Source organism: Aotus nancymaae, unplaced genomic scaffold, assembly GCF_030222135.1.
Source record: "Aotus nancymaae isolate 86718 unplaced genomic scaffold, 86718_ANA_hifiasm-v0.15.2.pri h1tg000059l, whole genome shotgun sequence".
Lineage (NCBI taxonomy): Eukaryota > Metazoa > Chordata > Mammalia > Primates > Aotidae > Aotus > Aotus nancymaae.
Genome location: NW_026988473.1, coordinates 9569878 through 9597853, shown reverse-complemented (window position 1 = coordinate 9597853; position 27976 = coordinate 9569878). Strand labels below are relative to the sequence as shown.

At 53.5% G+C, this 27976-nt stretch overlaps 1 protein-coding gene across 1 annotated transcript; it reads left to right on the top strand.

The window, feature by feature from the left end:
* The first annotated feature begins 35 nt into the window (after positions 1-35).
* Positions 36-27029, top strand: CD5 (CD5 molecule). The gene is made up of 11 exons (XM_064364842.1): positions 36-196; positions 12856-12894; positions 15785-16090; positions 16524-16586; positions 16843-17196; positions 19821-20114; positions 21175-21300; positions 22140-22193; positions 23570-23689; positions 24273-24363; positions 24790-27029. Exons 1-10 carry the CDS (start codon positions 142-144, stop codon positions 24359-24361), a joined length of 1500 nt encoding a protein of 499 aa, XP_064220912.1. The 5' UTR covers positions 36-141; the 3' UTR covers positions 24362-24363; positions 24790-27029.
* The last annotated feature ends 947 nt before the right edge of the window (positions 27030-27976 follow it).

Genomic DNA, 27976 nt, shown 5'->3' with positions numbered 1-27976 from the left:
CCCCACACTGCCTGCTCCCTGTCCCACCCCTCCCTGAGCAGCCACCCCGCCCTCTCCCTCCCTGAGAGCAAGATACCGGGCCAGACACCCTCACCCGCAGTGCTGAGCTGCCCAGGCTGAGGCAGGAGGAGGCCGGAGGCCATGCCCATGGGGTCTCTGCCACCACTGGCCGCCTTGTACCTGCTGGGGATGCTGGGTGAGTACCCCTTCCCGGTGTCCGCAGGATACCGGGGCTCGCTCTGGTGCAAGGAAGGAGATCCCAGTTCTATCCAAGGCTGGCTCTGGGGCCCACATGTCACCTGGAGAGTTGTGGGGACGTGGGGCCACTGGGATCCCTGCCTGCCCCCACCACCCAGCCTCAGCTTGGCCCTCTGCCCTGCATGTCCCACCCCCCAGGAGCATGACCCTGCCTCCCTCATGCGCTGTTGAGAGCCCTGCTTTACCCTTCCAGTGCAAGAGAGACTGCAGCGGGGAGCCGCATCCGATGGGGCCCAGCCAACATGATTCCTAGCCAGAGTGGGATTTTAGCAGAGCATACAGGCTTCCCTCTGCAGGGTCCCCCACCGACAGCCCAGCCCTCACTTGGTCGCCTCCAGAGACATGGAAGCTCGCCGTCTCCGAGGCAGCTCTGATGATACTCTAGACAGAGTGGGCCGAGGCAGGGTGGGGCCACCTCTGAGGACGCCACTGACCAAATGTCAAGGACTCACAGTGGAAGTCCTAGTCCGTCTCACACCCAATCCTGGGTCAGTCCCGGAGGGGCCCAGCCAGGCCAGCTGGGATGAGTACATGCTTGGCCGGCTCTCACTCCAGGCCTGGGTTGTAAGCCTGACCCTGTGTGACCTCAGATAGGTCCCCAGGCTACTCCAGGCCTCGATCTCCCCATTTATGCAATGTGGAAGTTGGGGGTGTGAACTGGATGAGATCTGACCACTTCCTGAGGATCTGGAAGGTCTGGCAGGGCGACAGAGGTGCATAACTCTAGGCTGGGAACAGGAGGATGCGAGCAGCTTCCAGGCTTGCAGGGAAAGGGTCGGGAGGCCTTGCCTGCCTGAGCAGGGAGCCTCGCAGCCTCCTAGGGAAGCTGGGTGTGCAGATGTGAGTGTGGGGGAATGTGTGAGTCTTTGTGTGTCTGTGTGCATGTGTGTGAGAACTGTGTGTGTGCGTTCTCATGAGCATGACACGGCCTCCAAATGCAGGATTATCTCCCCAGCATGTGACAAAGCCGCCTGTGCACACAGGTTCACATGGCTCTTCTCATATCTAACAACAGGTACAAAATGCCTTTGTCCCAAAGTACGAGGCCTAGAGACAGTCCCTTGGCAGGCTTCGGGGGCCCAGCTGAGGAGGGACCAGGCCCTTAAACCCCCCCATCCGCTCCTCACCTCTGGCCTCAGACTTTATTGAGACAGGGAGGCTCCCAGCTGAGTATGGAGAGCCCGTGTCCTGCTCTAGGGCCCTCCCACCTGAATCCCATCATGGGGAAGCCTCCTGATGGGACCAGGAGAGTTCCCTGGCCCAACGCAGGCCAGAATCAGGAAGACTTGGAGGTAAACCCTTCACCCCCAGTATGGGGACCACCTGGAACCCCAGGAACGTGCAGTTCCCAGTGTCTGTGTGAGCCGGTGGGTACCAAGCATTCCCTTCGATCGGTGGGTCACTGCTTACAAAGCACTTTTGAAGCCATTTTCTGCTGCAAGCTTCGCAACAGCCAATGAAGTAGATGGGCCCTTTGGTCCCATTTTTCAGTGGGGAAAATCGAGGCCCAGGAAGGCCGAGTGCAAACCCAGAGTGCAGCAGCTGGTGCACAGCTGAGCCAACCACAGTCCAGCATTTCTGCCCTCACAGAGGGCCCTCTCTGTACCCTTAGCTAAAAGGGAAGGCCCCCAAAGCCACTCCTGTGCAGGAAAATGGCCCCCGGACACAACCTCCACCGGCAGAGATACAGCCACCAGAGCTGGGGACACCAAGGGCCAGGGCTGAGGCTGGAGTCAAAGAGCGCAGGCACCCTTTGGGCCATTCCAAGGAGATATGCGGCAATGCCAGAGCCCTGGGGACACCGCAGTCTCCTGACTGGGATTGGGACTTGGCAACCTTTGGACCCTGGAGCATGAAGATGCCCCCAGCATGTCTGGGTACTAGTGACAGGCCAGGGCTTCCCACAGCTGCCCCCTCTCAGCCCCAGCCTTCCTGGGCAGATGCAGAGAGGTGGGAAGGCAGCTCTGGCAACTGCACGTCCCTGACTGGCCCAGCCGATGCCACCCTAAAGGCCAGTGCTGGGGCCGGTGTGGTTGCTCGCGCCTGTAATCCCAATGCTTTCAGAGGCCAAGACAGGCAGATCACCAGAGGTCAGGAGTTTGAGACCAGCCTGGCCAACATGGCAGAACCCCATCTCTACTAAACATACAAAAAATTTGCCAGGCGTGGTGACATGAGCATGTAATCCCAGCTACTGGGAGGGCTGAGGCAGGAGAATCACTTGAACCCAGGAGGTGGAGGTTGCTGTGAGCTGAAATGGTGCCACTGCACTCCAGCCTGGGTGACAGAGCGAGACTCCGTCTCAAAAAAGGAAGAAAAAAAAAAAAAACCCACACTGGGGCATGGGAAAGTCACAGACTCTGCAGTTTGAATTCTAGTCATCCACTTACCAACTGAGCAACCTTGGACTAGTTCTGTAAGCCTCAGTTTCCTCATCCGTAAACTGGGAATAATCATAGTATGTCATAGAGGCTTATAAGGATTCAATGAATCAATGTACATAGAGCTTAAGTACAATCCTGGCATATAGTATAACAAGTGCCCAATAAACAATAATAACAGCAGCAACTATTATTATTACTACCAAGGTCAGCCAGAGACAGTGCGAGGTAGGAACCAACGGGGCGGAGGGTCTTGCCAGAGGCCTGCACGGCCATCAATCTCTCTATCCCTCAGTCCTCTTGCACAGGCTATTTATTCACTCATCTGTTCATTTATTCATCTACAAATATGACTGAGCATCTCCTGTGCGTCCAGCTCTGTAAAACACTGGGAATACAGAGACCCAGGCAGGAGTCTCTGCCCTCAAGAATCTGACCAGCTAACAGGAGGCCTGTTGGAGAACACAAGTAAACAAGCACCCGAAGACCGGGTCCCCTCAGCCCTGCAGGCTGTGCTCAGGGTCTCCCTGACTACAGGTGCCTAACACGCCCAGCCAATTTTCACATTTTTAGTAGAGACAGGGTTTCACCAGGCTGGCCAGAATGGTCTCAATCTCTTTACCTCGTGATCCACCTTCCTCAGCCTCCTAAAGTGTGGGGATTACGGGCATGAGCCACCTCGCCTGGCCCTGGTGTCTGCTTTTTAAAAGACCTTTCAAAATTAATTTTAGGCTGAGTGTGGTGGCTCATGCCTGCAATCCCAGCACTTTGGGAGGCCGAGGTGGGCAGATCACCTGAGGTCAGGAGTTCAAGACCAGCCTGGCCAATGTGGTGAAACCCTGTCTCTACTAAAAATACAAAAATTAGCCAGGCATGGTGGCGGGCGCCTGTAATCTCAATTACTTAGGAGGCTGAGGCAGGAGAATTGCTTGAACCTAGGAGGAGTAGGTTGCAGTGAGTTGAGATCGCACCACTACACCACTCCAGCCTGGGCAACAGAGCAAGACTTCATCTCAAAAAAATTAAAAAAAAAACCGAGCACCCAAAATATTTACACCTTTTGAAATACTGAGTGCAATGGTGGGAACAGCAGGTGCCTCGGCCACAATACCATCTGCACTAGGACATGCCTTTGGCTGGGCAGGCAGGGAGGGTCTCTCTAAGGTGGTGAGGTCTCATCTGAGAATCTAAAACCTAAATGAAGAACAGAGCCAGCCAGGTAGAGAAAAAAGGGAAGAGGGTCCCAGGCAGAGGGGATGGCAGGGCAAAGGCAAGGGCGAAGGACAGGCCTGAGAGGGCGGGGCTCCTACTGGGAGCAGGGCAGCAGGCCCACTGTCCCAGGCTGGGTGAGGCCCTGGCTGGATCACACTCCTCGAAGACCCAGAGCTCCCCACCTCCAGCAGGGAATAAAGGGACCTGGGGACCCAGGGGCTGGCAGTGGCCTTCCTGGTCACTCTGTCTCTACTAGTTCAGAGGGGTTTTCCCTGCAGTGACCAGGCAGCAAATTCAGCTCAACCTGACACAACTGATGAACTGTGTGTGTGTGTCTGTGTGCACATGTGCTGTGTGTGCATATGAACACATAGGTGCACAGCCCTGTGAAGGGGTGCTTTTGAGCAATACAGACCTAGTTTGATTTCTGCTCGGGTCTCTCAGGGTCTCATCTATAAAAATAGGGGTTTATTGCTGTACCCACCTCAAAAGACCATTGCAATTATTACATCGGGTTTGTTCAGAGACTAGGTACAGATTAAACACCTACTACGTCCCAGACGCTGTTCTAAGTGCCGAGGACACAGCAGTGAACAAAACGGTCAAAACTCCCTGCCCTGGTGGATCCAGCATAATAGTCAGGGCGTGATGGAGAATCAGACAAGAACCAAACTGAGCCAGTGATTGTGCGAGTATTGGCGGTCATGAGCGGGGTGGAGACGGACAGAGAGAGGCGGCTGGGACTGGAAGCGTTGGTGGGATGTGCGGTACCCAGGGAGGATTCGGCGGGTCTCATGAGATGCTATTTGAGTCAATACTTGAAAGGAGGGAGTGAGCCCACCGTGTGGGACCTGAGGAGGAGCCTCTCAGGCAGAGGGGCCTCCAGTCGCAGGTCAGTGGGGGAGTCTATGGGGCAGCCCCAAGGCCCACGGAGGCCTCCATCAGGACCTGGGCTCTTTTTCCCATGCACTAGAGAGCCTCACAGGAGCAGAGAGGTGAGCATAACTCACCTCTCCGGGTCCTCGAGTGCATCTTGAACCCCAGGCCAGATGCATTTGGAAATTCAGAAGGTTTCAGATTGCAGAAGGAAATATTGTATACATAGTACATGCTCATGACACAGGCAGTGAGGTCTGAGGCAAGCACGTGCCTTGAACACATTCCTATGTCTGCAGTGAAACATGAATTTGCACAGTAAAGACAGTGGACATCCTCCCACCAAATGCATTAGAAAAAGGCTTCTAGATTTTGGATTTTGAATTGCAGATAAGAGATTGTGGGCCTGGATCGCTTCCTCTAGAACTACCAGTGTTACCATGACCATCATCGTCATCATGCGCCTTTCAAGGCCTCTCATTGTCCCCAGAGGGACCCTAATACTCCTTCTCTCTGGAGGACAGATACGGTAGGAATAGGATAGGAAATGGGTGGTGGCCGTCAGCAGAGAGGATAGGGGTCCCATGCACTGCCACGGACTCCCACGGAGGTATCCGGAGTGAACCCCTCCCTCCTTCTGGCCCCAGTTTTCCCCATCTGCACTATAGAGCAAGCAGGATCTGGGACCTCCCTGGGATAGACTCCTACAGGCCGTGTCAGGTGATGGAGGCAGGGTTTCCGTCCTGGCTCTCCCACCAGCCAGCTGTGTGACCTTGGGCAAGTCACTCCGCCTCTCTGGACCTCGGTTTCCTGATCTGAAAATGGAGGTGAGCATGGTCCCTTCTTCACAGGGCTGCAGGTAGAAAGAACAAGCCTAGTGCATGAGAGAGCTTTGGGGCAGGTAAAGCTCCAAACAAAATCAAAGGCTTGTCACTGACAGAAGAGACACCTTACAGACTCATACTGGGTGTGAAACTCAGGCAACAGCAGACCCAGAGCAAGAGAGAGAAATAACAATTTAAATAGCAAAGGTCATTCTGCCCACGACCCACTGTCCGCTTACCGGTACAGGCCCTGGTGGAGCCCGATTAGAGACCTGACTCTGCTGTTCCTTCCTGCAGGCTTCATTGCCAGCCCTCTCCTGGTTTAAGCCCAGTGGGATTCTACGCATGCTTTGCACAGAAAAGCCTCCTCAGCATAAACCAATCACTTCATCTGTGCTCAACCCAAGAAAGGGAATTTTGGTCCTTTATGATCTTCGTTTCCCTAAAGCCCTGATTCCGCTCCAAGTGAGACTTAGCTCCACAGATTACTTCATTTCAGAAAAGAGGGGTTTCTGACCTTTCAAGTCACCAACATAGAGGATTCGAGGAAGAAAATCCAGAATCCTCCCCAAAACGCAGGCAGGGCTATTGTGTTTGATGTACATCGATGGCTGTGGCTATGGAGAGGTCTGTGACTGTGAGAAGGAATCGTTGTCTACGGGGAAAAGGCCAACACTTGACTTGCAAACTACACTAAGTCAGTCGTAGGTTTTTTATCTGTGGAACAAAGTGGTGATAGCCTCCCGTCCTCTGAGACTCTGGGGAAGATATGGGGTCTTCTGTGAAAACTCCCCGCCCTGGGGTCTGCACAGGGTAGGGGTGCTGTCATATTATTATCATCAGTCATTATCACAGGCTGATAAATCAGTTAGATCTAACTAACATGTGTGAATCCGGGTGGCTGCCGAATCCTAAGCAGGCCACACTCTTGCCTCCATTTCCCAGGGTGCAGGGGCGTCAGAGGCAAATCCCGAGGTACCCAGGCAGGACCTAGGAGTGAGCCAGAGGCAGAGATGGAGAGTGCAGGATACAAAGCCAGCCGCCTTGAGCTGAATTCTGGCTCTGCCCTCATGCCCATGCACCACGACAGTCCCCTCTTATGTAAACTGGGACCCATCATGCAAGTCAACAAACGTTCATCTCTAATTCCAAAGCCCAAAAAACATTTGTAAGTTTCTGGCAAAGGCACTTGGTGTAAATCCTGACCTGAACGAATGGGAGGCTATTTATAATCTTGACGCATCCCACTTAGTGTGAAACTGCATATGTTTCGCTGCAGTCTTGCCATGTGTTTGAAGCCAGGGCTCTCTAGACACATGGTGACGGTAGGGTGCCAGCGAGGCATGGACAAAACAGAAGGCGAGGGCCACAGCCACTGCCTGGGGCCGCCAGAGGCGCAGCTACTGGAGCCAGGATATCCTATTTTGCAAAAACCCATGGATCTTGAAATTGGTTTAAAAATCCAAACAAAATTAAAAGAAACCTTTTTAAAAAAAAAAAAAATGGGCTCAAAAAAATTTAAACACTGTGCAGACCAAATAAAAACTCCTGGGATGCTGTAATGACAGCCAAAGGAGAATTATCCTGAACACTGTGGGGGAAAGAGGAGCGAGAGGGATGGAAGGAGGATATAAATGTCTCGGAGCTGCTTTTGGGAACACATCGAATTCTCACCAAGACCTCAGGGCAGGCAGGGCCAAAAATATTATCTCTGCCAATGCAAAGACAAGGGGCGGGGGCTCTGGGGGTGTGATAAGTCTTTTCTAACTTCTTTGGCCCTGAGTTTTGCCTGGGTTTGCCCAGTCCAGGCCCTAAACTGTGGGAGCTCCAAGGAGAGGGGAGCAGGGGAAGGAAGGGGTCTTCAGCGAATTCTCATCCGTAGCCCCAGCTGCTCGGGGTTAGGTGTGGCCACGGATAAGGAAATGGCACCGTGCTTCCAGGCCTCGGGGTCCTCCTGGTCTCCAGTCACAAGGATTCTGTCCACAGCTTTAGCAATAGCAGGAGCCTCAGGCTTCGTGAGGCTAGGAAGGACGGAGCAGGAGTAAGCGGTAGACCCCCAGAGGGAGTCAGGGAGACCCTGAGCACAGACTGCAGGGCTCAGGGAACGGAGGGTTCTGCTCTGACCCCTGTGAGAAGCGGCTGAGCACAGACTGCAGGGCTCAGGGAACGGAGGATGCTGCTCCGACTCCTGTGAGAAGAGGCTGAAAAATGAAAATAGGTGGTGGACCCTCAAAACCTCAATATTCATTCCGTCCCCTAGATTATAAGTAAAAAACAAACAAGCAAACAAACGAAACCCGAGCGTATTCGTGGACAGGCAGAAAGAATATACACTAGACACCCAGGAAGGTTCCAAGTCAGCCAGGCCTCTCATTGCCCATCTCTGCCCTCCCTCCACCAGCAGCTGAACTCCATCAGGAGCTAAAGATTACAGATCACAGGTGTTTGAACCAAGGGGACGGTGAGGCATTGTGGAATTTAACTTCCTTACTTTACAGATGAAGAAACTGAGCCCAGAGAGGTTGAGTGGCTTGCCAAGGTCACACAACACGTTCATAGCTAAGTCTTCCCACTGAAGGTTTTACTGACTGAACAGAATCACAAGTTCATTCCCTTTGATCAGGATTGCACACCAGGGCCATGCAGGAATCAATGAAACCCGGGGCAGGCCATCATGGGCTTCCCGCTGGAGGGAAGGGAGGCAGTTGGGGCCTTGCTGGGAAAAGCTCAGACTTGGTGCCAGACGGCTAGGGTGGAGTTCAGGCACCAGCACTCATTAGCTGCTTGGATGAGTTATTTAACCCCTCTCAGTTTCCTTGTCTGTAAAATTGGGACCAAAATAATAGTACCTACTTCACAGCATTGTGGTGAGAACTGGGAGAGTTAATGTGTAAAAGGCCTGGAAGAGTGAAAACATTTAAAGTGTTGGTGATGGTGATAGTGATGGTGATGATGATGGCGACGGTGACAGTGATGAAGGGAGAAGAGAGGAAGTGCTGTTGATCTGGGGACCAGACAGGCACCTGGAGGAAGGTTCCAGGACAACACCCTAGAACGCATACATATCTTTTTTTTTTTTTGAGACAGAGTCTTGCTCTGTCACCCAGGCTGGAGTGCAGTCGTGTGATCTCAGCTCACTGCAACCTCTGCGTCCCGGGTTCAAATGATTCTCCTGCCTCAGCCTCCCGAGTAGGTGGGACTACAAGCACCCGCCATCACGCCCGGCTAATTTTTTTATATTTTTAGCAGAGACAGGGTTTCACCACCTTGGTCAGGCTGGTCTCGAACTCCTGACCTTGTGATCCGCCCGCCTCAGCCTCCCAAAGTGCTAGGATTACAGGCGTGAGCCGCTGCACCCAGCCTTAAATATCTTTTTTATTAAAGCACTTGTTAGAATGTTTTTTAAAGAATTTCCCTTGGTTCTCCAGCTTGTTCAGTCTTTCCCGAGAATGCTCTCTGAGCGCGGCCTGGGCTGTTCTCTGTGGAATCTGCCAAGACTGTCAGGCCCAGTACCTGCCCCCAGGGCTTCAGGGTCTGGCTGCACGAGCGCTTCCAGTCAGATCCAGGTGGTGGTCATCTCTGCATCTCCAAACCTGGAGGAGCAGCGATGGGGTGGCTGGGAGTAGAGAGCATGGGTTTTGGAGTCAGACACGTGGTTTGACACCACCTGCCAGCCATATCACCCAGGACAGGGCATTTGCCCTCTCCTGACACTGATACCAGGAACGTACTCAACTCTCGTGATGGGGCTGTGCGGAAGATTAACAGCAATATCTTGATGAACCATCCCGAGAGCTAAGTATGCAGCAGGTGCTCAGTAGTTGGCAGCTGCTGTTAATAATGAATGTTGAGTGTGATGAGTGGGGAAATCGAGATGCTGCTTGACCGGGGTTACCTCTCAATAAACCCATTGTAAGCTGAAAACATCCTAAGTCAAAAATTCATTTAATACCCCAATCAACCCACTGCAAACTTGAAACATCATAAGTTGAACCATCCTAAGTCTCGACCATGTGCGTGAAGTTTCCAAGTTAGGAGAAGGAAGTGGTGAGCCCCATGGTCTGGCTCTCTGTGCTCCTGGACGAGGAACCCTCCCACTGGAAGAGCTCCCCAAGGGTCTGCCGCCCTGGGCACACCTTCACCAGGCCCAGCCTCCTCCACAGATCAGTAACACCCGCTCTGAGCACTGAACACAGGCCAGGAAGGCACTGGGCTAAGCCCTTTACATAGATCAGCTCATCTCAGCTTCACAACAGCTCTAGAAAGCTAGTCCCATTCTCATCCTCATGCTATGAATGAGGAAATTGAGGCTCAGAGGCACAGAGAGAGGAGAGACTTGTTCCCCAGACTCTACAGGCAGGAAGTGGCAGAGCCGATACTCAGAACCAGAGCAGTAGAAAGTTACCAGTGACTGAAAACCCATCCTGAGTTGTATAGCACTGAAGGGGAGATCTTCGGAGCCCCACTCACCATAGGTGCCATGTCAAGCTGCCTTAGCCCTCGAGACATAGCCGGAGGATGACTCCTTCGCGGCAGACTACCCTGCTGATGGGCAGCTGGGATGAGAAGGAAATGGGAATGAGAGGTCAGGAGTAAGAGGTGAGGGCAGGGCAAAAGGGCTTCCTTCCTGATCTCTCACGCTGGCTGGACATCTCCCCTACAGCCTCCTGAGGCTGCCCTGCCTGCAATAGATTAAATAATTGGCTGGGCACGGTGGCTTATGCCTGTAATCCCAGCACTTTGGGATGCTGAGCCGGTTGGATCACTTGAGGTCAGGAGTTCAAGACCATCCTGGCCAACATGGTGAAACCTCGTCTCTACTAAAAGTACAAAAGTTAGCTGGGGGTGGTGCTGCCTGTCTGTAGTCTCAGCTATTCAGGAGGTTGAGGCAGGAGAACTGCTTGAACCCGGGAGGTGGAGGTTGCAGTGAGCCAAGATCATGCCACTGCATTCCAGTCTGGGCAACAGAGCGAGACTCTGTCTCAAAAAAAAAAAAAATTGATCAGATGATTGACAAGCGGACCATCCCTTTTCACCTGGGCCAGAGTTCTGCACACTTCCTTGTTGATGAGAATAACCTTCCCCTTCCAAGGCCCATGACTCCTAGAGCAACAACAGCGATAGGATCTTGCAGATTCAGGGGATACTTATCACAGGCCATGATGACTTCTTTACAAGGAGTCTTGAATCGGGGGCAAGGACAGCTTTTTCGAAACATACATTTCTTAAGAGATGGGATCTTGCTATGTTGTCCAGGCTGGACTCGAACTCCTAGGCTCAAGTGATCCTCTTGCCTCAGCCTGCTGAGTAGCTGGGACTATAGCCTTGAGCGACTAGCCCAGCTAAACACACCTATTTTTTAACACCCAGCAACAATTTCTCACAAGCAATTTGAACACAGCCTTTCAGTATTAATATATAAAGCAGTCTCCTTGACCCAGTGCCGTAAACCCAAGAGTAAACCCAAGTCAGACAGATGGAAATGAAAATATTGTACCTGCTTCCTAACTGATAATGCTGGGTGGTGAACACAGAGGTTAAGCTTTGAAGCCACATGAACTTGCTACTCCATCTCGTCCCCACCCAGATTAAACCCCAGCCACAGATAAGCTGGCCGGTTGCCGCTCTGCTGAGAGCCCAGCAATGGGCCACCTTGCCCCCGCTCCACAGTGAGACAGGGCTACAAGGAGGCGGAGCTTCCCCGTGGCCCACATGGCGGGAAGGCTGATTCCCTGCAGACCCATGTTCCCTGGGCCTGTTACCTTGCCTCCCTGGCCAGCTAGCTGGCTACACTACCGTGGCCAGGTCCCGCCATCTCTTTAAGCTTGGTCTTCTCCAGAAATGGGCAACTATTAACGACAAGGGGCTGTCATTCTTACCCTGTCTTGGAAATGCTAGAAAGTAGCAAATGTTGTCTTGGGTTCCCTTTCTGGCTCGTTTCTTTTCTTTTCTTTTTTTTTTTTTTAAAGATAGAGTCTCACCCTCTCACCCAGGCTGGAGTACAGTGGTGCAATCTCAGCTCACTGCAGCCTCCGCCTCCCAAGTTCGAGCAATTCTCCTGCCTCAGCCTCCTGAGTAGCTGGGATTACAAACATGCACCACCACCCCGAGCTAAATTTTGTATTTTTAGTAGAGACACGGTTTCGCCATATTGGCCAGGATGGTCTCAAATGCCTGACCTCAAGTGATCTGCCCACTTCAGCCTCCCAAGGTGCTGGGATTACAGGCGTTAGCCACCACGCTTGGCCCCCTCTCTGGCTCATTTCTCCATTCTCTAGAACTAAGGAGCTCAAACTTTTTTTAGTGGAAGGAACGCGCAGGACATTTTTACATTACAACCCCCAACACGCAAAAAGTGATCCTTACCCTCACAATGCACAGTGCATTCTGACATTCTCTCTTTTATTTATTTTATTTTTTATTTTATTTTATTGAGACAGGGTCTTACTCTGTCACCCAAGCTAGAGTGCTGTGGCACGATCGTAGCTCACTGCAGGGTCCAACTCCTGGGCTCAAGCGATCCTCCCACCCTGGCCCCCCTAAGTGCTGGGATTACAGTCATATGCCACTGTGCACGGCCTCTCTATTCTATTCCATTTCAATTTTTAAAAAATGGATGGACCACGTGGCATGGCTCACACCTGTAATCCCAGCGCTTCAGGAAGCTGAGGCACGAGGATCACTTGACCCCAGGAGTTCAAAACCAGCCTGGACAACATAGTGAGATCCCCGTCTCTATTAAAAAAAAATTGTAAAAAAAATTAGCTGGGCCTGGTAGCCTGTGATCCTAGCTACTCAAGAGGCTGAGGTGGGAGGATCCTCTAAGCCAGGGATGTTGGGGCTGCAGTGAGCCATGATCACACCATGCACTCCAACCTGGGTGAGGAGAGTGAGATCCTGTCTCAAAAAATCATAATAATTGATGGTTACATGATTATATTGGTTAGAATGAGAGAATTTGAGGTAAGCAGCGATGGAACTGACGTATGCCTTGATTGTGCTGGTGGTCACACATGTATATGTGTGATATTCATGGACTCATGCAGTTAAAAAAAGATTTCATGTATGTTCAGTTTATAAGTAAAGTTTTTTAAGGAAAAAAAATTGATGGCTGCAACCCACTAAATAGAATTCCTATCACTCAGGGGTTCCAACCTGGAGTATGAAAATTCCTGTCTTTAAAACCCATGATACTGGGTAGCCAGAGGAAGAAAGGTCCATTGCTCAGGCTGTGGGTGGGTGAGCTGGGAGAAGGGAGAGGGTGGGAGGCTTCACTTCCTGACCCTCCTCTCTCCTCTCTGCAGTCACTTCCTGCCTCGGACAGCTCAGCCGGGAGGACCCAGGTAAGGAAGAGGCGCATGGAGAAAGGCCCTGGGGCAGGGGGAGAGTGGGGCCACGGTTTCATCACTTCCACCAGAGTAAACCCCACTCTACACAGAGAGTGACCCCCAGCATACACAAAGACACATAGATGCAGACACACACACATGTAAGATGCTCACGTCCACGTGGGTCCCCTCAACAGCCATGAATCACCCACAAATGCCAGATCTCAGGATAATTATTATTATGACCTGCTCACCAAGCACAGAAAACATCCCAGCTCATAAATGTTCCTTGCAAAGTCCTGTTTCCTACCCAGTCCTGCCAGACACCCCATGGTCAAAGATGAAGAGAGGCTGCAGACTGATTGTCAAGTGTGTGGAATGCCCAGCCTGAGAGGTTGGACTTTAGTCATAGAGGCTATTTCCCAAATAGGGTTCCATGGCACATGTTGAACAAAGGGCAGGCAACGCCATCTCCCGTTGGAGACTGACAGTGTACACCAGCCCAGTAAAGGCTCTGAGAAATCCTGCAGTGAAGAAATATATCACATTTTTTAACCCAGAAGTTTCCACCTTCATTTCACCACAGACCTCTCCTTCACATTGACCGGGCTAACATCGTGCTGAATGTATCTGGGGAGAATTGTGGCTGAAGGGTCTTGAGAAGCCACTGTGCAGCCAGAGGGGGTGACAGGGGCCTTAGCAGGCCCTGAGCCCGACCTGGACCCTGCACTGACATCCTGGCTCCAAGCTGTGGCACACAGCTTGACCTCCTTGAGCCCTAGTTTCCCCAGCTGTGAAATGGGAGGAAAATCTCTCACCTGGTGAAGCTGCAACGAGTCAGCTCGCTGGGCAGACAGCCTGCAAAGCGCCCCACCAATGCTAGGTGTTGGCATGTGCTTGCTCTGCCTCTAACTAGCCAAGTGTCCTTGGCAAGCCCCGGTCCTGAGCTGTGGCCCCAGAGTGTCCTCGTCAGAAGAAAAGGGCAGCCTGACCAGTAGTTCCCGACCAGGGAAAACCTCCCCTCAGTCACCTGGGAGAGCCTTTCACATTTCCAAAAGTTTCTTGAATCAGTGACACATTCATCTAGCTCCAAAATTTTAAAAAAATAAAGATCTGTAGTGAAGAGCCTCACTTCCATCTCTATTCCCGTCTGTCCCAGTCACCCCAACGATGACCCCAGCACCCCAGGTAATGACCACATTTGTTTTTTCATATTCTTCAAGAAGCTCTTTATGCAAATACACACACCACACACACACATACACACACACACCTCACACCATACACACACCACACACATGCACACACACCCTGCCACACCACACACACACCCCACACACACACTCCACAACCACACCATATACACATAACACACCCACCACACACACACACCACACACACACACCACACACACATACACACACACCCCACACCATACACACACCACACACACGCGCACACACCCCGCCACACCACACACACACACCCCCACACACCCCACAACCACACCATATACACATAACACACCCACCACACTCCCACACCCCCCCCACACATACCACACACACACACACACCACACACACACACCACACACACACACACACAGCACACACACATGCATATTTTTCCCCTCATGGAGTTTGATAAAATCGCACAAGCCACATGTCTACCCATGACCCAGCAATTCCACTCCTAGGTGTTTACCCAAGAGAAATGGAAACATCCCCACACAAAGACCTGTATGCGAATGTCACAGCAGCTTTATTCACAGTAGGCAAAACCCAAAAACCAACCAAATAGTGAATGGAAAACAAATGTAGCATGTTCATATAGTGAACTATCACTCAGCAATGAAAAGAGATGAACTGCTTATGCGTGCAGCGACGTAGCTAAATGCACGCTAAGTGAAGAAAGCCCAAACAAAATAAAATACGTGCTGCATGATTCCATGTCTATGACGTTACAGCTCAGGCAGAACTCATCTCTCGGGACAGAAAGCAGATCAGTGTTTGCCTGAGGCTGGATTCAGGGAAATTAACTATAAAGGAGCATTAGGGAACTTTCTAGATGATGGAAATGTTCCATATCTAGATTATGGTGGTGGTTACATGCAGGTATACGTTTGTATATGAAATTCCATCGAACAGTACCCTTAAAATCAATGCATTTCACTGTATGTAAATTGTACCTCAATAAAATTAATTTTTTTTTGAGACGGAATCTCCCTCTGTCACCCAGGCTGGAGTGCAGTGGCGTGATCTTGGCTCACTGCAATCTCTGCCTCCAAGGTTCAAGCAATTCTCCTGTTTTAGCCTCCAAAGTAGCTGGGATTACAGGCACGCACCACCACACCCAGCTAATTTTTTTTTTTTTTTTTTTTTTTTTTTGGTAGAGATGGGGTTTCACCATGTTGGCCAGGCTGGTCTCAAACTCCTGACCTCAAGTGATCCACCCACCTCAGTCTCCCAAAGTGCTGGGATTATAGGCATGAGCCACCACGCCCAACCTAAAATTAATTTTTAAAGATCTTTTAAGAAGCAGACACCAGGCCCAATCTCAGACCCATTGAGACAGAATTTCCAGGACAGGGGCCATCCAGCTGGACGGTGGGTGGTGCGAATACCTTGCCCATTTCTCTGAGCTCCCGTCTGGCTCTGAAATCTGGAGCCCCACCCTCCTGGGTCCAGCTTCAGGGCGCCTGGGTCAGGGCCGCCCTAGCCTGAGGTTCTGGGAAGCCCCTGCATTGCCCCAGAAGGGACAAAGCTCACAAGGGGTGAGGCAGGCAGCCCACAGGGCAGGACGGAGCTTGGGTGGGCATGGGGCCTGGTAGGAAGAGGGCAGTGAGGGGTCCCATTGGGGAGCTCCTCCCAGCCTGACCCCCACCATACCTCTCTGACCCCCAGATTTCCAGGTGAGGCTCACCAGCTCCAACTCAAGGTGCCAGGGCCAGCTGGAGGTCTACATCAAGGACGAGTGGCACATGGTTTGCAGCCAGAGCTGGGGCAGGAGCCCCAACCACTGGGAGAAGCCCAGACAAGTGTCAAAAGTCTGCCATCAGCTGCACTGTGGGGTGGCCTTAAGCCTGGGCCCCTATCCTATCACCTCCACACATCAGAGTCCGGTCATCTGCCATGGATACCTGGGCTCCTTCTCCAACTGCAGCTACAGAAGAACAGACCCGTGTCAACCTCTGGGCCTGATCTGCTTAGGTGGGTAACTAGTCAGCCACACGGGCACCCTGGGCCTGGATGCCAGCCCCGAGGAGACTGCCTAAGGCCTGTGATGGAAGGGCTGAGCAGGTGGGTGGAAGGGGTAGGGGGACCCCAGTTTATAACCACTCCCCAAGACATATACACAGAAGGGGGACTGGAAGGGGCCAGCACCCGTCCGTAGGATGACAATAGGGGACTTAGTTCTGCCAGTCGCTGACTTCATCGGCGCCTCTGAGCCTGGATTCTCCCATCTGTGAAGTGGGGTGGTGCTTCCTGCCTCAAAGAAGGAGGGTTAGAGGCAATGTGTGGATCAAGCGGGCCTAGCATGGCAAGTGGTACTCACGGCAGAGCTCCTGGTCTTCTCAAGACTGCGGCTGCCCCCGGCCCCGCCCACACCACATTCCTCCCTCACCAGAGTGTCTCATTGCAGAGCCCCAGATGACGACACCTCCACCCACAAGGCCCCCGCCCACCACAACTCCGGAGCCCACAGGTAAGAGGATTCTAAACCCGCCGTGGGGAGTCAGAGCTTAGTGAATAAAAACCCCGGATGCCCAGATGCATCTGAGTTTCCGATAAAGGTGGAAATGTTTAGTATTGGTATGTGCTACACAATATTCGGGACCCACTACCTCCCAAGGTCAGCAGTTGTCCACACGCTGGGGCCAAGCAGCAAGGAGTGCCACGTGCTTGCCCAGGAAGCCCTGGGCGCTCAGGCCGGCTCCCCCTCCCGCTCTCTCCTCTCGCAGCTCCTCCCAGGCTGCAGCTGGTGGCACGGCCTGGGGTCTGGCACTGTGCCGGCGTGGTGGAGTTCTACAGCGGCAGCCTGGGGGGCACCGTCATCTATGAGGCCCAGGACAAGACCCAGGACCTGCCCCAGGACCTGGAGAACTTCCTCTGCAACAACCTCCAGTGTGGCTCCTTCTTGAAGCATCTGCCAGAGCCCGAGGTAGCCAGAACCCAAGACGCAGGGGAGCCATGGAAACGCAGGCCCTTGCCTATCCAATGGGAGATCCAGAACTCCAGCTGTACCTCTCTGGAGCAGTGCTTCAGCAAAATCAAGCCCCAGAGAAGTGGCCGAGCGCTGGCCCTCCTCTGCTCAGGTACGTGAGAACCCGGCCAAGCCCCATGACGCCTTCTGCTGCCCGAGGTGGGGTCACGAGCATCCCAGAAGGTCAGGGAACATCGGGTGTGGCCTGGAAACCCCTGTGTGCAGCACAGGGTCTAAGGCACTGTGGAGAAGACAAGGGAAGTGGAGGCCTGGTCTTGGCCTCTCAGAGGTAGGAAGAGGTGGGGTGCGGAGGATGCCTCCACACTCAATGCCTTGGGAGTCTCTGCAAAGCTACGCAGGCCAAGCCCCAAGATACCGCTGGCTCAGCTGCCACCTGGAGAGGGGAGTCAGCGGGACTTCCAGGAGGAGGCAAGTTCTCTTCATGGGTTTTGGGGAGAAAAAAAATGTCTGGGTAGGAACTGTGGCTTGTGCCAAAGATGGGGCACTTGGAGGGGTGGGCCTTGCAGGAGGGGCGTTTGTAAATCCCAAGAGTTGACATTGGAGCAATGGTGAGAGGTGGGAGGTCCCTGAGGCCTGGGGGTCAGAGCACAGCAGGCAAAGAGAGACAACACCACCCAGGAGGGCTCTCTGCAGAGGATAAGGTAAAGAGAATGACCGCCTGTAATCCCAACACTTTGGGAAGCCGAGGCGGGTGGCTCACAAGGTCAGGAGATTGAGACCAGCCTGGCTAACATGGTGAAACCCTGTCTCTACCAAAAATACAAAAATTAGCCGGACGTGGTGGCACATGCCTGTAGTCCTAGCTACTTGGGAGGCTGAGGCAGGAGAATCGCTTGAACCCCGGAGATGGAGGTTGCAGTGAGCCAAGATCGCACCACTGCATTCCAGCCTGGGCAACAGAGAGACTCCGTCTCAGAAAAAAAAAAAAAAAAAAACGCCAAGCACAGTGGCTCAAGCCTGTAATCTCAGCACTTTGGGAGGCTGAGGCAGGCGGATCACCTGAGGTCGGGAGTTCAAAACCAGCCTAACATGGAGAAACCCTGTCTCTACTAAAAATACAAAAAATTAGCCGGGCATGGTGGCACATGCCTGTAGTCTCAGCTACTCAGGAGGCTGAGGCAGGAGAATCGCTTGAATGCAGGAGGCGGAGGTTGCAGTGAGCCAAGATCACGCCATTGTACTCCAGCCTGGGCAACAGAGCAAGACTCCATCTCAAAAAAAAAAAAAAAAAGGATGATCCTGCTGTGTGGTTGAGGGGAAGAGGCAGGTGAGACTGAGTCTGTGAGACCCCAGTGGGCCAAACCAGGATCAATGAAGAAAACTAAAGGGAAGAAACCACAGCTGAAATGAAGGAAGAATCCAAGCAGCACGCCTCCCTCCGGAGGCAGAGGCTTCCTATCGCCGGAGGTGTTCCTAATCAAGTCCAGACCGTACTTACCGAGTGCTTACTTCGTGCAGGGACCATTCCTGGGCGTTCTAAATTCTTCACATGACCTTAGGAAGTGGGCGTTATTATTACCATCCCTTTCACAGTGAGGAGGCTGAGGTTCAGAGAGGTTAAGCTTCTTGCCCAGTATTATAGAGTGCTTGCTGGGATTTCTGAACAAGCAGGGTCACTCTAGAGCCTGTTGTCTGAGCCTCAGGGACTCAGTGTGGTCCTGGACCCGCGGCAGCTGGTTAGAAATGCAGGTGCTCAGGCCCCCGCCCGGACCTTCTGAATCAGAATCCACTTTGCAGCAAGGTCCTTGGTGATTTATGTGCACAAATCTAGGAAGCACTGCTTGCGGCCACCTGGCTGTTCTGCAGGCACAGCCGCCCCACATCGCTGGGTACCTGGTGTGAACTAGTAAAACGCTGCCCCCTCCCAGCAGAAGCAGCCCCCAGGGGTTTCTTGGCCTGATGAGAGAAGCAGGGGCTGGCTCACAGTCCCACCCCCGCTCAGCTACGATCCTTCCTGCAGGCTACAACCCGCCAAACCATACCCAGGGTTCTTGCCTTTGAAACTTCTTCTGAATAGATTTACTAGGGCTTTGAAGGTGGATGTTGCTATGGAAACTGGCCAAAGCTGGTGAGATCATAACTCACTGTGAACTGAGCATGCGTGGGCCTCAGCCATGGACTCCCAGGCCCCACCTTGGCAGGCAGAAATGAATGCGAGCCTCTGTTGAGCCAGGCCCCGTTTGCTGAAAGCCTGGCCCTCGGCGTGCGGTGCCTGGGCAGCAGGATCTGTCCTCACTGTGAACTGCCAGGACTCAGGGCAAGAGGTCTTTCCAATTCCTGGGCCTCAGTTTCCCTCTTCTGAAAAGCCCCCCGTCTTCCCAAAGTGCAGCGGGAGAATGAGAGGATGTTTCCAAGTGGGAAGTGGACCTAGGCGGAACCTATTTCCCATGCTCGTCTCTTACCTCCACCTGGCATGGGGCCAACTCCCTGATGGTGGCTGAAACAGCCTCCCTGCAGAGAGTGCCTACGCTGCTGTGTCTCAGGATGGTGCTGGCAGCTGACCAGAGGCACCAGAGACCGTGCTGGGTCAGGGGAAGAGCCACGGAGGGTGCCAGAGGAGGGAAGGGCAGAAAGGAAGGCTGCCTCTCCTGGTGGTCCCACACAGTGCCTTCCCCTAGCCAGGGCCCGGCTTTGCCAGTGGCATGGGGCCCCGGGAAGCAGCACACAGGCTCAGGGTCACACCTGCCCCTCCTCTCCCATTGCTTCCCCTCTCAGGTTTCCAGCCCAAGGTGCAGAGCCGCCTGGTGGGGGGCAGCAGCATGTGTGAAGGCACCGTGGAGGTGCGCCAGGGGGCACAGTGGGCAGCCCTGTGTGACAGCTCTTCAGCCAGGAGCCCGCTGCGGTGGGAGGAGGTGTGCCGGGAGCAGCGGTGTGGCGGTGTCAACTCCTATCGTGTGCTGGACGCTGGTGAGCCAACATCCCAGGGGCTCTCCTGTCTCCAGCAGAAGCTGTCCCAGTGCCACGAGCTTCAGGAGAAAAATTCCCGCTGCAAGAAGGTGTTCATCGCGTGTGAGTTAGCCACAGCCCACAGTGGGTGGAAGCAGTTAAACTCTGCCAGTGGCATGGGGTCCCAGGAAGCAGCACACAGTTAAACTTTACCTCTAGGACCCGGTCAGGGTGCATGTCTCTAAAGGGCAGCCCTGGGGAGCTAGACAGAGAGTCCCAGAGACCCAGAAAAGGATGGAGAGAGGGAAATTGGAAGGCCAGGGAGCAAGAGCACTCAGACAGCAGTTTCTTGAGCAAGAACAATAATAGGAGACAGGGCAAGCAACAGGCAGATCACTGTCAGGCAGCTGATGAGTCGTAGAATTTTTCCTTCTACTTTCTACTTTTGCAAGGTGGAAGCCAGGAAATCAAATGGATAGCACATATTTGTTACATGAATGGTAACTAAATGGCAAGTAAAAGAGAGAAATGGATGGATGGATGGATGGATGGATGGATGGATGGGTAAGTGGATGGATGGATGGATGGATGGATGGGTAAGTGGATGGATGGATGGATGGATGGGTAAGTGGATGGATGGATGGATGGATGGATGGATGGATGGGTAGATGGGTGAGTAGATGGATGATGGATGGATGGATGGATGGATGGATTAGATTGGATGAATGGGTAGGTGGGTGAGTGGGTGGATGGATGGACGGATGGATGGATGGATAGAAGGGTAGATGGATGGATGAATGGATGAATGGAAGGTGGATGGACGGATGGATGAAGAATAGAGGCCTGGCTGGCTGTTGGTATAGATATATTGGTTTATGATGGTGTATAATGACAAGGTGATCACTAATCACTGGCAAATGGTAGAAAATTAAATAGCTTATAACCAGTGTGGCAAATGATAGCTAGATGATCGATTGTTAGATGATAAATGGTGGGTGTGTGAGTGGGAAGCAGGGAATTCTAGACATGGCTGGAGGAACAGCTAAATAGATCACTGCCTTCTGTGCATGCTGGTGAATTTCTGGGATGAGCAAGGGTGACTGGCAGAAGCCAGGCAGCCAGCAGCTTCCCACAGTTTTTCTTCCCCCAGGGCTGACAATGGCCTAACTTCCTCCTTCTCCAGGCCAGGATCCAAACCCCGCAGGCCTGGCCGCGGGCACCGTGACAAGCATCATCCTGGCCCTGGTGCTCCTGGCGGTGCTGCTGGTCATGTGTGGCCCTCTTGCCTACAAGAAGCTGGTGAAGAAATGTAGGTGTGGCGGCCCTGAGTGGCTCTGTCCCTGCATGCAGAGACTGGAGGGGCTGTACTAGAGTCCCTGGGAGGAGGGGTCCTGCCTGCAGAGAGTTGGGCACAGGGCACCTCTGCTTCACCACCCAACCTTCCCCTCTCCTGCCCATTAGCCTTCTTCTGCCCCAAGTAACAGAAACAGAAAGTAAACAAAATTGCAATTGCTGATTTGTCTATCTCTGGAGACCAGCTGAGACCCATTCCAGGTCAGAGAGAGGGTGTGGCTGTTCCCGAGGCTGTGGCAGGCCCAGAGGGTGTTCCGCACGGCCTCTGGTGGCAGGAGACACACGTCCCAGGCCCAGCTCCTCTACTTACCACCGCCCGGGATGCTGATTGGGACACTTCCTCTCTCTGAGCCTCAGTTTCCTCATCTATCAAATGAGCGATCACACACCTCGTGAATGCGGGGGGAGTTGTTCTCTTTGCCTTGCAAAACTCAAGAGGAAATTACTCAGACAAGAAAGTGTGAGGGGAGAGACTGTGAACAGAGGGCCCAGCAGGGCAGTGTTGGGTCCTAGTGCCTGCCCAGGTCTGGTTCTAAACACCTGTGGTCTTTTCTCCTGGGGAGCCAGGCACCTCTACCCCATCCTAAGCCTGCTCCTTTGGCACAGGATGGCTCCAGAGCAAGTTAGGAAACCGAGGCCCCCAAGAGACTCCAGGAGGCAGAGCCCAGCAGCCCTGCCCTCAGCTGCACCTGCTGCCACCACCTCCCTCCCAGGCCCTGCCCCACCCCCACTCCTACCTGCCCCCACCCCACCTGCCCCCACCACCCTGATGTGCCTTTCCTTTCTCTTGCCCAGTCCGCCAGAAGAAGCAACGCCAGTGGATTGGCCCAACAGCAATGAACCAGAACAGTAAGTGTCCCGGAGGCAGGGCCCCCCTCGGCCCCTGGACAGAGGCCATGCAGGCAGAGTTGAGGCTCTCGCTGCTGAACACAGACAGAGCCTGTGGCTGCTTGAGGCCTCTGATCTCCACGATGCTCGTCTGAGGTGTGACTGTGGCCAACAGACATCCCCACACCAGGGAGAGCGGAGGCTTCTTGATGGGCAGATGGCTGAGCGGTTTCTACCGCTGAAGCCTCAGAGTGTAGAAGCATCTCATGGTATCCTTTCTGTCCCTCGTCTCACGTCTGGGTCCCCAGCAGCCTTTGCCTCCTCCAGCAGCATTACCAACACAGTGGCCAATGGATGCTAACAGGCAGCACTCACAAAAGGGGCCTCCCTGAGCAACAGATCTGGGAACCTATGAGTTAGGCACAGCTAAGCACGGCTCTTTATTCTAGGACTTATCAGAACCTTAATGGTATTTTTGTATTGCCTATCTCCAAAGCCAGGATACATTAAGAAGGGCTGTCCAAGCTACTTTTAGCATGAATAACTCACAGGGCCAGTATCAGGATATTTGGGTGCAGCCAGCCCAGCCCCCTCCCTGGTCTTCTTGCTCTGTCCTTCCAGCCACAGCCAGAGACACCCTAATGGACGGAGACATGGCGCTCCTCCCGCTTCCCATTCCACCTTCTTCCCCCTCCCCAAGTCCAGGGCCAAATCCTTCAAGAAGGCACTGTGTTGCCCAGTCTTTTTTTTTTTTTTTTTCTTTCTCCTGAGACAGTTTTGCTCTATTGCCCAGGCTGGAGTGCAATGGTTCAATCTTGGCTCACTGTGACCTCTGCCTCCTGGGTTCAAGCAATTCTCCTGCCTCAGCTTCCCAAGTAGCTGGGATTACAGCCACCTGCCACCACGCCAGGCTAATTTTTGTATTTTTAGTAGGGTTGGGGCTTCACCATGTTGCCAGGCTGGTCTTGAACTCCTGACCTTGTGATCGGCCCGCCTTGGCCTCCCAAAGTAGTGGGATTACAGGACTGTCCAGCCTTTCTTAATAACATACAGGCCCTCAGCTCCTGGAGGGCAGGAGCATAGCTGTCCTGTCACCTGTGCTCCCATCTCCTGCTTGGTAAACGCTTGATGACCGACTGACCGACTCATGGAAGGCCCCATCCTGCCAGTCAGATTGCTGGGTTACCCAAATCTGCTCTAAAATCTGCTGCTGATCCTGCTAGCATGAACCTCCCAGGAAGAGAGGCAAGGGGGATGCATTGGAGGGGCTGTGGGTGCCTTTGCCCTCTCTCTGCTAACATCAAGGGAATAGGAGATTAAAGTTCTGGGCACCTCCTGGGGAAGGAGGCGGAGGACACAGCCACAAGTCTAACGACACTGTCTCTGACTCTGCCCAGTGTCTTTCCATCGCAACCACACGGCAACCGTCCGGTCTCATGCTGAGAACCGAACAGCCTCCCACGTGGATAACGAATACAGTCAACCTCCCAGGAACTCCTGCGTGTCAGCTTATCCAGGTAAGCACCAGCGGGGCTCCCAGGCATGCAGGCTGCCAAGGCAGGTCACGTGATGCCCTTGAAGGTCAGGTGATGGCCCAAAGAGAGAAGGGAGACCCCATGATGCAAGGGATCAAACAAGGCAGGATGCAGCAGGGGTGCGGAAGGGATGCAGCCTTTACAGGCGCCAGCTGTCCCATTTGAGACCACGAACTTCTCATCTGGAGAGAAGAATGCACTCAGAAAGCCATTAACCCCAGCCTTGCTGTGACCTAATGGGCCTATTTCGCTGCAGAGCCTTGAGGGGCCTGGATGGTAGATAAGGCCCCTTGGATTCCTTCTGGCCAGAAAGGAGCCATTAAGTGGGCTGCAGGAGTGCGGGTACTGAAGGCTCCCTTACTGGAGCTATCAATTAAGCCCCAGGGAGCCTGGAGTTCAGCATCATTAGTGAACGTTTGGCTGATTTGATCAAAACAGATACGAGGCTGTTGCCGGCTCCTAAAGCCCCTGTGATCTTCCCGCCCACCGTGGGCAGTGGCTCTAGGATGCAAGGGGCTCTGTGGAGTCTCAAACCGTCTGCAAACAGCGTCCTTTCTTCCCCCAGCTCTGGAAGGGGCCCTGCAGCGCTCCTCCACGCAACCCGACAATTCCTCTGACAGCGACTACGATCTGCACGGGGCCCAGAGGCTGTAAAGGTGAGCCGGTCCCCCGCCTGACCCCGCACCCCGGGGCCCCCCACAGCCCTGGGGTGAGCAGCAGCCGCTCCGCGCCTCCCCCCAGCCCCACCCTGCCCTACATGAACAGGGGACCCCCAGCATCTTGATCCTTGTAAAGGGAAAGACAAACGCCAGCTGTTTAGGTTAGAGGAGCTGGTTTGGCAGTTAGAGCTTAACAATTGACCCTTAAACTCCATTCGGAAGGCCGCACAGGCAGCGTCCCTAAGAGCTCCATGATGGAGCCACACTCCTCTAGAGCTGCCAACCTGCCATCGGGGAGAAGGAGCCCCTGGTGCGGGACGGCGGCCGTCCCCTTGATGGAACCCGAAGCATGGGGCCTGCCCACCACCTCCCCGCATCGCCTTGCGGTGTCTTCCTCTAACACGTTTCCTTCTCACCCCACAGAACTGGGATCCAGGTGCAAAAAACCAAGAGCCAGCCCTATTTGTCCTGAGAAAACTGTGCATTCTTCAGTTGAAATGATGTCCCTATTTCTACCCCGGCCAGAACGTGGACAGAGGCCAGGAGCCTCCCGGCCAGGCGCTGCTACCCCAAGTGGCAGGCCAGCTCACACTCCGCTGCACCGCAGCTCACCGCCCCTCCGCGCTTGGAGGCTGTGGTGGGCAGAGCCCTCAAACAAGCAGCCGTCCAGCTAGAGACTCGGGGGTGTCTGAAGGGCCTTTCCCTGCCCGCTGGGGAGCGGCACCTGAGTGGAATCGGCTTTGTCCTCAGACTCTGTCCCTGCTAAGGAGTGACAGGGAGCTCGCGGGGGCGGGGGGGGGGAGTGCCTTTTGAGCATGTTCTTTGTAAATAGCGCTTTTCCTCCTTCCTGACCACCTGAGCGTTCCTGCCTCTTCTCTGCAGCATCCACCGCTGTGCATCCCTCTGCAGCCATGGTGGTCAAAGGCTGCGCACCTGGGTACAAAGACAGCTCAGCGCGTTCACAGCAGCTGCCAGCCAGGGGGCTGGGTGGGCACCAGGCTCCGAGTTTGTGAGGCCTGACCCACAGCCTCACCCCATTCCTTCCATCTTGTGACTCCCCTCCCCAACCCCCTCATCTAAAGACACCTTCCTCTCCAGAGAGCAGGGACCACTGGCTGTCAAGCCCACCGGGCACCAGTGCCACCCAGGGCCCTGCACAAAGGGGTGCCTGATAAACCCTAACCAACTTGCTCTTTGGCTTCACACGGCAGCGAAAAGTCCCAAGCTGATGTGGTTTCAGCACATCACAGTTCATCTAACCCAAGAGTCAGAGCTGAGGCTGGTCACGTTCCTTTGGTTTAAATAACTCCCTTGACTAAAATAGACTCCTCTAGCACTCAGAGATCTTGGCCGTACACCTAATCCTGTGGGGCCTCGGCTTCCTTAACTACAAGTGAGAGGAGGAGGTCTACCCAGTCCTTAACTACAAGTGAGAGGAGGAGGTCTACCCAGGGACCTCAGGTCTGATAAAGGGGGAGGCCAGGCGGAGCTCCCTGTGGCAGCTCCCTAAGGTGGTGAAGCAATGTGGAAACACATCTTGGGGCCAGGGCCTTTCTCCACGCCATTTGATGCTGTATCTCCTGGGAGCACAGGCATCAATGGTCCAAGCCACAGAAGCTAAATCTGGAAGAGCAAAAGGGAGTTACTTGGATGTGGGGTGGGATGTTCCCATAATCTGCTCATCCCTCTGCCCCCACCAACACCCTCCAATCAGGCCTTGCCTTCTGAGAGCCCCCGTGGCCAAGCCCAGGTCACAGATCTTCCCTTGACTGTGCTGGGAATCCAGAAATGGACCCCATTTATCTGCCCGTATCTGGTGGAGGTGAGGGGACTCCTCACAAGGGAACTGAGAGGCTGCTCTTAGGGAGGGGCAAAAGGATCCGGGCAGCCAATGTCTCCCATCAGTTCTTTTTTTTATAAAAGCTCTTTAATCTAGGCCAGGCGCAGTGGCTCACACCTGTAATCCCAGCACTTTGGGAGGCTGAGGCAGGTAGATCACAAGGTCAGGAGTTCAAGACCAACCTGACCAAGATGGTGAAACCCCATCTCTACTAAAAATACAAAAATTAGCCAGATGCAGTGCCAGGCGCCTGTAATCCCAGCTACTCGGGAGGCTGAGGCAGGAGAATCGCTTGAACCCAGGCAGCAGAGGTTGCAGTGAGCCGAGATTGTGCCACTGCACTCCAGCCTCGGCAGCAGACTAAGACTCCGTCTCAAAAAAAAAACCTCTTTAATCTGCAGTTTGGCCACCAGACAGTGGCCTCAAAGCAACCATGGCCTACTTAAAACCCAAACCAAAAATAGAGTGTTTCGTTGAGGAGAAATGAGTCTTTAGAAAACTGTTTTTCAAGGGGTGGCAGGCTTGGGTGATGCATTTCAAAAAGCTGTCTGGTGATGCAATGGAATAGAACCATTTTAATCTTCAAGGTGCTGCTGAAAAGTTGCTGCCTTGGCTGGTGAAGAACCCGCTGCTCCCACCGCCGGTGCTCAGGGGGCTGGCGTCCGTCTCCCTTGGCTGTAGAGGACACGCTGCCGTGACCTCGACAACCTCCCCATTTCTGCAGCCCAACAACCTGCTAGAGCTGGGCCACCGCTTCCACTCACCTGTGTGTCCCTCCAACCCTGCCCATTCCCTAAATTACAGTCCCAGGTAAATCATGTGACATGGCTGATGAGTGTTTGAGTGTGCAACCCCCGATTCTAGCACATTAGGTCAAGGAAACGAGAACCAAGCAACAAGTCTGGCTTTCAAGTTGTCATATAGCTGAGCATGGTGGCTTACACCTATAATCCCAGCACTCTGGGAGGCCAAGGTGGAAGGATTGCTTGAAGCCAGGAGTTCAAGACCAGCCTGGGCAACAAAGTGAGACCCCATCACTACCATAAAAAAAGGTTTTAATTAGCTGAGCATGGGGCCACATGCCTGTAATCCGTTATTCAGGAGGCTGCTGCAGGAGGATCACTTGAGGCCAGGAGTCTGAGGCTGCAGTGAGCCCTGATCTCACCATTGCACTCCAGCCTGGGCAACAGCAAGAGCTCCTCTCTAAAAAAAAAAAAAAAAAAAAAAAAAGGCTGGGCACAGTGGCTCATACCTGTAATCCCAGTACTTTGGGAGGCTGAGTGGGCAGATCGTTTGAGGTCAGGAGTTCAACACTAGCCTGGCCAACATGGCAAAACCCATCTCTACTAAGTATACAAGAAATTAGCCAGGCATGGTGGCACGCACCTATAATCCCAGCTACTCAAGAGGCTGAGGCAGGAGAAACGCTTGAACCTGGGAGGCCGAGGTTGCAGTGGGCTGAGATGGCGTCACTGCACTCCAGCCTGGGCGACAGATGAGTAAGACTCTGTTTCCAAAAAAAAAAGCTGTCATGCATGCAGAGATGTGGGAGTACAGCGTGGAATGGAGCTGTAGGGACATGGCATTCACACAGCCTCACCATAGCCAGCACCGAAGTGTCCTAAGTTAGGACTCTTGGAGACTCTAAGCTTGTTGCCTAGGGTCTGCCCCCTGCAGAAGGTCCACTGTGGTCTGCTGAAAGGCAGCCAGTGAGCTCCCGGGGATGCAGGGAGGGAGGCGTGAGGAGTGCCTGTGTGTGCTGCCCTCTGA

What these genes read in the sequence shown, in the direction of transcription:
- CD5 (XM_064364842.1), top strand. Translation starts at nt 142, where the DNA reads ATGCCCATGGGGTCTCTGCCACCACTGGCCGCCTTGTACCTGCTGGGG. An exon ending in GCTCAGCCGGGAGGACCCAG is followed by an intron (nt 12,895 to 15,784) that starts GTAAGGAAGAGG and finishes TCTGACCCCCAG; the next exon opens with ATTTCCAGGTGAGGCTCACC. An exon ending in CAAGAAGCTGGTGAAGAAAT is followed by an intron (nt 21,301 to 22,139) that starts GTAGGTGTGGCG and finishes TCTCTTGCCCAG; the next exon opens with TCCGCCAGAAGAAGCAACGC.